Consider the following 9,436-nt stretch of genomic DNA (forward strand, 5'->3'; position numbering starts at 1 on the left):
TGCAGCAGAATTTTTTTTTGTAACCTTGGCCAGATCTGTGCCTTGCCACAATTCTGTCTGTGAGCTCTTCAGGCAGTTCCTTTGACCTCATGATTCTCATTTGCTCTGACATGCAGTGTGAGCTGTAGGGTCTTATATAGACAGGTGTGTGGCTTTTCTAATCACGTCCAATCAGTATAATCAAACACAGCTGGACTCAAATGAAGGTGTAGAACCATCTCAGGGATGATCAGAAGAAATGGACAGCACCTAAGTTAAATATATGAGTGTCACAGCAAAGGGTCTGAATACTTATGACCATGTGATATTTCAGTCTTTCTGTTTTTAATAAATCTGCTAAAATGTCAAAAATTCTGTGTTTTGTTTTTTTGTGTCAATATGGGGTGCTGTGTGTACATTAATGAGGAAAAAAAATGAACTTAAATGATTTTAGCATATGGCTGCAATATAACAAAGAGTGAAAAATTTAAGGCGGAACCTGTTCGGTTGAACAAGGGCCAGTTTGGCCACACGATGGCAAATGTCAGAACAGTATAATAAAAGCAAAATTAGATTTAGATAACATTAGCCACCAGTGTTTCAATTTAATGGACTGATTAATGAGTGTTTCACTTCTAATGACGACGCTTTTTGTGCCTGAACATCAAGATCTTGAGTATCAGAGAATATCTTCAAATCTGTTTGCATTAATTCTATTGGTGGTGCTGTGTGGTTTTCTGGTGCAGACTGAGGGCAGGACTGTGTGACAGATGCACAGTGACTCAGGAAATGGCCAAGCTGGGAATTTGAAACCTCGCATATGCAGAACCTCCAGCACATCTCTCTCATGGGTATCCTGTTTATGTCTGTCTTTTCAGTGATTCATCCATCACTTGTTTTTTTAATCTATTTACTTATTTTAAATTCATTGCCTTTCTCTTTTTCTGCCTTCTGTTTGATTCCCAAAGCTTTTTTTCAACCTCCCATTTATATTTTTCCAGTAAAAAATACATTTCAAAGACAACTTCGATTTTAGAGTCTGGTCATGACTTCTGGTCTGTGTTGTAGCAGGAGAGATGAACAACCTGAAAATGGAGAACAAGAAACTTAGAGATGAGATCAGGAATTTAAGAGCAGGTCTCGAGTGAGTATATATGGTTTGATTTGATCATTTTCAAGAGTTCACTTCAATCTTCTTTCTGGAACTTTTAAATAACTTTTTACTCATGTTTTATTTTCATTTTTGTAAGTAATAACAGTATTTCTCAAAAAAGTAGTAAAGGCAGCAAATGTGTGTCCACTATTTTTTGTTGCTTGTGTGGCAAATAGTTTGATTTCATTTTTACAGGAGTTTTGCATATCAAAATATACATGGCAGTTTATTAGGTACACCAAGCTAAAACTAATGTATGTGTGTGTGTGTGCGCGTGTGTGTGTGTGTGTGTGTGTGTAGCAGATGTCACACTGACCACTCCTCCAACAGCACCGCCACAGATGTCAAACCAAATAGCTCCCCTGACCTTTCTCCCTCTTCTGTACCTGTGGCCCTCATCAATGCCGCAAGCAGCCAGCCAAGCAGCCAGCCAACAGATGGCGATGTTGTAGTGAAATCCAAAAGAACTGAAGGTGAGGATGAAGAAGAGCTGGGGAAGGAAATGATTTCACATTTGATAGCTGATTGTCATGCTCTCACTCTTAAATAACTTGGTGATTTCCATTTTTCATCAAACAGAAGCTGAACACAGACAATTGAGAGGGATGAGTAAAAGCAATTTTGTAAGTCAGTGAATCAACTTACTCTACTATAAAAACAGTTTTTGATATTTTCCCTGGTGCATGTGTGTGGCAGAGAAATTGCTTGAAAAATACTATTTTTCAAGAGTTGCATAAAAGAGTAACACCACTGTCATATCTGCCCATGAAATATGGAGCTATAACCTGGAGACTTTAGCTTAGCTTAGCTTGGCACTGTCCAAAGGAAAGAAGTCTGTCTGCACCTATAAAGCTCACTAGTTAATATGTTATATCTCATTTTTGCTGAATCCCCAAGAAGTGTAAAGACAGCGTTTCTTCAGACAAAACCAGACTATTTGTTTCCTCTTGTTTCTGGTCTTTATTTTAGCAAACACAGATGAGCATGGTATCAGTTTTATCATTTGTCTCTCAAAAAGAAAGAGCAGCCCCCTTCTCAAACATGTAAAACTATTACTGTAACTGGTTAGCCAAAGGTATAGTCATTTTGTTTTGCTTTCTGTTCTTCTCAGTTCTCACAGGAGTCATACAAGCCTTTTTTGCTGTCATCTCTCATAACACCTTCCTGGAAGGCAGACCACAGTGGGACTCGGGCAGGAGAGAGAAGGTGCGACTGAGAAATGTGCAGTAGGAAATTGCAAAACTGCCTTTGATGCTAGTCACTGGGTTTCCATCCACCTGTTCTTATGCATATTTTCAGTTTGTGCATATAAAAAGCCTGAATGGAAACACCAACAATTCAAAAAAGCCGTAAAATTCTGCAAATGTTTCTACACTTGGCTCAGGAGGAAAAATTGCTATTAATAAAAGTTGATAAAACCTAAATGCAATAGAAACAGACAGAGCCAATTAATCAGGACATTCATGAAGCACGTGTGACTTACTGTAATCATTCATCATCATCCAATCATTCATTCATTCATTTTCTACCGCTTAATCCCTGAACGGGATCACGGAGCCAATCCCGGCCGGCAATCAGGCGAAGGCGGGGTACACCCTGGACAGGTCGCCAATCCATCACAGGGCTAACACAAAGACGAACAACCACACACGCGCACACCTATGGGCAATTTAGAGACACCTGGAGAGAACCCACGCAAGCACGGGGAGAACATGCAAACTCCACACAGAAACCCGGAACCTTCTCGCTGTGAGGCAACAGTGCTAACCACTGCGCCACCGTGCTGCCCCTCTGAGGTATTGCAGCAAAGCAAGGACGAGTCCGCAATGCTGCCAACACAGTTGTTAAAGTGAAACAAGTGCTGGGGAGGAGCTTTGATGATCCAACGACACAAGATCACAAATCCGAGACAAAGTGTCAGGTGGTCAGCAGAGAAGAGAAGCCTTATCATGAGATTACAGCAGGAGAGCAGTCAGAGTACAGTGCCTTGCGAAAGTATTCGGCCCCCTTGAACTTTGCGACCTTTTGCCACATTTCAGGCTTCAAACATAAAGATATAAAACTGTAATTTTTTGTGAAGAATCAACAACAAGTGGGACACAATCATGAAGTGGAACAAAATTTATTGGATATTTCAAACTTTAACAAATAAAAAACTGAAAAATTGGCCGTGCAAAATTATTCAGCCCCCTTAAGTTAATACTTTGTAGCGCCACCTTTTGCTGCGATTACAGCTGTAAGTCACTTGGGGTATGTCTCTATCAGTTTTGCACATCAAGAGACTGAAATTTTTGCCCATTCCGCCTTGCAAAACAGCTCGAGCTCAGTGAGGTTGGATGGAGAGCATTTGTGAACAGCAGTTTTCAGTTCTGTCCACAGATTCTCGATTGGATTCAGGTCTGGACTTTGACTTGGCCATTCTAACACCTGGATATGTTTATTTGTGAACCATTCCATTGTAGATTTGGCTTTATGTTTTGGATCATTGTCTTGTGGGAAGACAAATCTCCGTCCCAGTCTCAGGTCTTTTGCAGACTCCATCAGGTTTCCTTCCAGAATGGTCCTGTATTTGGCTCCATCCATCTTCCCATCAATTTTAACCACCTTCCCTGTCCCTGCTGAAGAAAAGCAGGCCCAAACCATGATGCTGCCACCACCATGTTTGACAGTGGGGATGGTGTGTTCAGGGTGATGAGCTGTGTTGCTTTTACGCCAAACATAACGTTTTGCATTGTTGCCAAAAAGTTCGATTTTGGTTTCATCTGACCAGAGCACCTTCTTCCACATGTTTGGTGTGTCTCCCAGGTGGCTTGTGGCAAACTTTAAACGACACTTTTTATGGATATCTTTAAGAAATGGCTTTCTTCTTGCCACTCTTCCATAAAGGCCAGATTTGTGCAGTATACGACTGACTGTTGTCCTATGGACAGAGTCTCCCACCTCAGCTGTAGATCGCTGCAGTTCATCCAGAGTGATCATGGGCCTCTTGGCTGCATCTCTGATCAGTCTTCTCCTTGTATGAGCTGAAAGTTTAGAGGGACGGCCAGGTCTTGGTAGATTTGCAGTGGTCTGATACTCCTTCCATTTCAATATTATCACTTGCACAGTGCTCCTTGGGATGTTTAAAGCTTGGGAAATCTTTTTGTATCCAAATCCGGCTTTAAACTTCTCCACAACAGTATCTCGGACCTGCCTGGTGTGTTCCTTGTTCTTCATGATGCTCTCTGCGCTTTAAACAGACCTCTGAGACTATCACAGTGCAGGTGCATTTATACGGAGACTTGATTACACACAGGTGGATTCTATTTATCATCATTAGTCATTTAGGTCAACATTGGATCATTCAGAGATCCTCACTGAACTTCTGGAGAGAGTTTGCTGCACTGAAAGTAAAGGGGCTGAATAATTTTGCACGCCCAATTATTCAGTTTTTTATTTGTTAAAAAAGTTTGAAATATCCAATAAATTTCGTTCCACTTCATGATTGTGTCCCACTTGTTGTTGATTCTTCACAAAAAATTACAGTTTTATAAGTCTGTCAACTTAAATGTCCAGTGAAAAGAAAAACTGACACGAAAAAAATCTGTGCAGAGCCATGAGGAGACTGTAACCTTCCCCCAAATTAATACATCCATAAAAATGTTATATTTCCTTTTTCACCATTGTTCTTCACCATTTACATTTTGACTGATGTTCTTTTAATTTTGCGTTCTTTTTATGCCCTGTTCTTCTGAAATGGTTTAAACAAGTTCCTACTATTTGTGTAACAGTAATGATAGAAATGCTCATCCCATTTTCTTTTACTGATTTTTTTTGCAATTCAGCTATATCTTGTGCTACACTTGGATGGAAACCCACTTATACTGTAACCAAGTATGTAAGTAATAAGTGTATGGAACAAATCAGTAATTGGGCACTGCAAAATTTAAACAAAGATAGAAACAGAAATAGTTGTTGGTAGACCAAAGAAAAATGAGCTTCAGTCATCCATGTTAAAAACCACAAACCACGTCATAAATCTTGGTGTTGTCATGGACACAAAAGACATTTACAGTCATGAAGTTTTCCATTAGATTATTTTCAGTAGATGACTATGATATAATCTTTAAGAGTCTCTCTAAAAAGTTGAGTAGATAGCTGGAGCTGATTCAGTTGCTGCAACTACAGTCCTCACTATGTCCAGCAGATAGTATTTTTAGTTTAATAACCACTGAGAACTGAGCAGCTACTCTGTTCTCAGATCCTCTGGTACAGGTCTGTCAACTGTCCCAAAAATTTAAGATAAACATGGACATGCAACATTCAGTTTCTATCTGAAAAAAATTAGAAAAATCAACTTGACTAGGTTTTTCGGTCGAAGACATTGCACCTCTCATCCAAGAGGCTTCATCAGCCTGCACGGACATTCAGTTTCTATTCACCGTAGTTCTGACACAAACCCCCCAAAAATTTGCTCCTAATTGCAGTTCTTTTAAATCAAGGATTTAAAAGAACTGCCTCTTTGTAAAAAAGGAACAGTTTGTCATTTTGAGGAAAACTCTTTTTTGCTTTGTTGCCAGGACATTGATGAGAAGGTTGATGCCACTCTCATGTCTGCATATTGAATATAGACCTACAAGCAGTACACCATTAGCTTAGCTTAGCACAGCATAAAGAACCTCACTATGTCATTTTTACATATCTGTTTTTGTGCAGATTAAACAAACAAATGATTTTGTCTGGATTAGAGGAGCTGCTAGGCAGATTATGTTACATTTGGACATAGCTAGACTAGCTGTTTCCCCCTACTTATGCTAATCTAAAGTTGCTTTAGCTTCATATCTGGTGTGCAGGCTTGAGAGAAATATCATTCTTCTCATTTAGCTATTTTTATATTACAACCCCAAATCAGAAAAAGATGGGGTGGTATGTAAAATTTAAATTAAAACTGAAAATAGTGATGTGTAAATCATCTGTATCCTGTATTACATTGAGAACAATACAGCAGCACATTATTTGATGTTATATCTCATCAACTTTGTTCTTTATTGCTGTAAAGTGTAACTAAGAAATGCATTTCTGCCCAACACCGTGGCTTAATAACCTGTACTGTGTGACATCTGTCTGTCGAACCTTAGAGCTCAAAGTGTTGAAGGACTGGACCAGCGACCTTCCATCCCTCCTCAAGCTCTCCTTCTTAAGAATGCTTCTTCTTCAGCTGGTGGAGATGTGATCCCCAGCAGACATGTGCTCCATGCTCCGGTTCCCTGCCGTCCTCAGCCAATCAATAGCACTCGTGCTGTCCCATGGCCCTTATCTGAATCATGTGACTGGGTGACTGCAACTGCTGCTGCAGCAGCCAACCTGATGCCACGGCCTTCTTCCAAAACAAACCCACTATGCATTCCCAGCCTGCTCCCAACTAGCCCGAGAAGGCAGAATATTGGGTCCCAATGGCTCAAGCAGAGCACTCTTCAGACCCCTGCTAAAGAGCCAACTGTGGTGTTCAGATTGAGGAATTTGCCAGAGCATGTGGAGAGTCAAACTAAGCCCCAGGAGAAAAAGGAGATCCCACTGCCCAGGGTTGCTGCAGAAGGGCTTAGAGAGGCGTATGAGGGGCCTCTGGACCTGTCGGATCGAGGAAAGTCCAAATCCAACCAAGAGCCAAGAGATGATTCGCCTTTAGCCTTACAAGATGTACCAAGAGTAGAGAAGAGCCCTGACAAGAATGTGAAGGCAGATCCAGCTGCACATGTACCAATATCATCACCTTCACCTGTCATCCCTCCCTCATCCTCCACTACACCACCAGTCAGACAACAAGAGGAGGAACCTACCCTTGATTTTAACCACAAGGTAATGTTAGGCAAGAATCCATAGCCTCAAATGGCAAGGTGAGGCCATTCAACACAGGGGATGCAGTAGAGGGCTGGGTTATTCAGTATCATCATTTTCATTTGCTGTTTTTAGTTGATTTTCAGCTGAAGTAACTGTTTCTGTCTTTGGCGAACCTTTGTGCTTCCCCTGCCCCATCACAGGCATCAACACCTGCAGTTGAGCTCATAAGCAGCTCTGATGAGCGGGATGAGGAGGGTAATGCGTCCAGCCAGAGCTGTAAGAGGAAGCGAGCGTCTGTGGAGACAGAACCCGACAGAGACTCAGACACAGAAGGTAGGCGTCAGCTCACATTTCAAGTCCTTAAGTGCCTTTCTTCCGCTTCTTCCTTTTATCCACTCCTGCTTGGATGTGATCTTCAAGTCAAATCACAATAATAAATCTTTGTCTATAGAAATGTTTTTGGGACTGCTTATATTTTTTGCTTTTTTGTAGGGATATTAATGGGAAGACACCATAGATACGGCTATCATATTTGTCTATTTAAAATGAAGTTACCAGCAGCAGATTAGCTTAGCTTTACATAAAGAATGGAAATAGAGGTAAACAGCTGGCCTGGCTCTGTCCAAAGGTAATGAAAGCCATATGTACTGTAGCACTTCCAAAGCCTGCTATTTAATGCAGTCATGCTGTATCTTTCAGATGTAGTCAATTTAAATCATTACCATCATTTCAGGACCAGTTCCTGGAAATTACTTTGGCTCAGCTACCCATTTCCTTCTGTTCACTCTGTATTTACATGTATAAATGTAGCGTTCATAAAAATTTGGACACAGTTTCTCCATAACCAAAATGAACAGTTTGGAACACTTCCTTTTTTTTTCCTCACAGACATCCGCAATGAAAGGACAATCAAGATCACCGTGAGAACTGAGGAGACAGGCCTGAGCTAAAGAGAATTATATCAGATGGCTGATTCATTTGGTGACCCCACTGAAACTGATTGTTTTGGTGCAGTGCAACAAGATGAAAAGCTAATGAGAAACACCACTGACGTACAGTATCATCACCTTATAAAGTCCTGTGATGTGGAGCAAGATTAGTTTGAATTCTCAATTAACTTCTGGTGGAAATAGTTGGCTCTTTAGCTTTAAATGTTTCACTGTGGTCTCTAGCTAGTCTCTAACACTGACTGTCTGCTGTTTGGTTCTGGGCAGGTAGTGTGCTTTGGGTTTTTAGAGAGGTGAACCAAAACTAAAGTTGTGGGTTGTAACATCAAAACTGTGACTAGGCAAAAATGTCCAGAACCTCAGAAGAACTGCAGAGTTGGTGATAATTCTCTGTGGGTTTGTCATTACAAGCGAATCATTTCACAGTACATGCAATTATTTGATCCAGTAATGTTAATAGAACAGTTTTAGGTATATCAGATTATAAAGTTTGGCATGTTTAAACATCAGGGGTTTTCCCAACCCAACAGGCTCTGTAACAGGCTCCAACTTGAACTGGAATATGGCAATATAAAAGATGAAGGATGGGAAAATAGATGACACCTCTAAATTCAAATGTAGTTGAGGTAATAATGAGTATTTATAAGTATTTTTCCCCCTCAGTTTCATACTGCTTCCTTGATCTGCCACTGTAAAGCAGAACTCAGGGCCTCCTTCTATTGCCACAGTTTCTTTATAAAACCAGAAAACAATAGCGTTTTCAGTAACTGGCATATGCCTTGGTCTGGCTAAGAAAAATCTGAATATGTTAACTGTGACATTCCAGTATTAAGCATAGCTTTTTGTCATGTCAGCATCATATTCTATTGATCACTGGGATTGGTGAAGGACACAAATTCCATTTCCACAGTCACTAACTTCAAAATAGCAGTTAAAATGAAAGCTATCTGACATTAGCATTTACAAAAGCCATTACTCTATTAAAAATTTAACCTTAGCTAAGGTTTAAAGGTGAGTATTATGTGAACACACACCAGCCTTCTGTTCCATGGAGAACTGTGACACAGCCAGGCTTAGAAAGTGCCAAAATTTGCAACCATGCCAGCTCATTTCAAAATGTACAGCTGAATCAGAAGACAAATACAATTACTGAAGGATTTCCAGTAGAAACCTATGAAAAGGTATAACTGGTCAAATTTGAATGATGGTGTGATTCAGTATTTACAGTTATTTATAGTTTTGTCACTTTCCTGGCATTGCTGTCACTGCCTGGCTATTTTTGCCAGAGCCCCCACCCCAAACCTCAACAATTCTTCAGTGACCAACAAAGAAAAACGAGAAAAAAATAAGTTCCTCTTCCTCTTTCTCATTTTCAGAAAGCACATGTTTTGCAAGTGTTAAGTTTCCACTTACAGCTGTGACATGTTAAGCCGGGTGACTGGAGGTGATAAAACAGAGACAGCATTGGTTAAATAATACAGCGCTGTAAAGTCAATATGACCATTTTCTGTAAATACATAACATATTTTTTATGGAGACG

The 9,436-nt window shown here is 40.3% G+C and overlaps 1 protein-coding gene across 1 annotated transcript; it reads left to right on the top strand.

Moving 5' to 3' along the window:
* The first annotated feature begins 1,060 nt into the window (after nucleotides 1-1,060).
* On the top strand, nucleotides 1,061-7,986 carry rbbp8l (retinoblastoma binding protein 8-like). Its single transcript, XM_020617273.1, has 7 exons — nucleotides 1,061-1,123; nucleotides 1,433-1,605; nucleotides 1,712-1,755; nucleotides 2,244-2,338; nucleotides 6,250-6,967; nucleotides 7,150-7,282; nucleotides 7,838-7,986. The coding sequence occupies exons 1-7, from the start codon at nucleotides 1,071-1,073 to the stop codon at nucleotides 7,897-7,899; spliced, it is 1,278 nt and encodes a 425-aa protein (XP_020472929.1). The 5' UTR covers nucleotides 1,061-1,070; the 3' UTR covers nucleotides 7,900-7,986.
* The last annotated feature ends 1,450 nt before the right edge of the window (nucleotides 7,987-9,436 follow it).

The sequence above is a fragment of the Monopterus albus genome, unplaced genomic scaffold (genome assembly GCF_001952655.1).
Source record: "Monopterus albus unplaced genomic scaffold, M_albus_1.0 scaffold187.1, whole genome shotgun sequence".
Taxonomy (NCBI): Eukaryota; Metazoa; Chordata; class Actinopteri; order Synbranchiformes; family Synbranchidae; genus Monopterus; species Monopterus albus.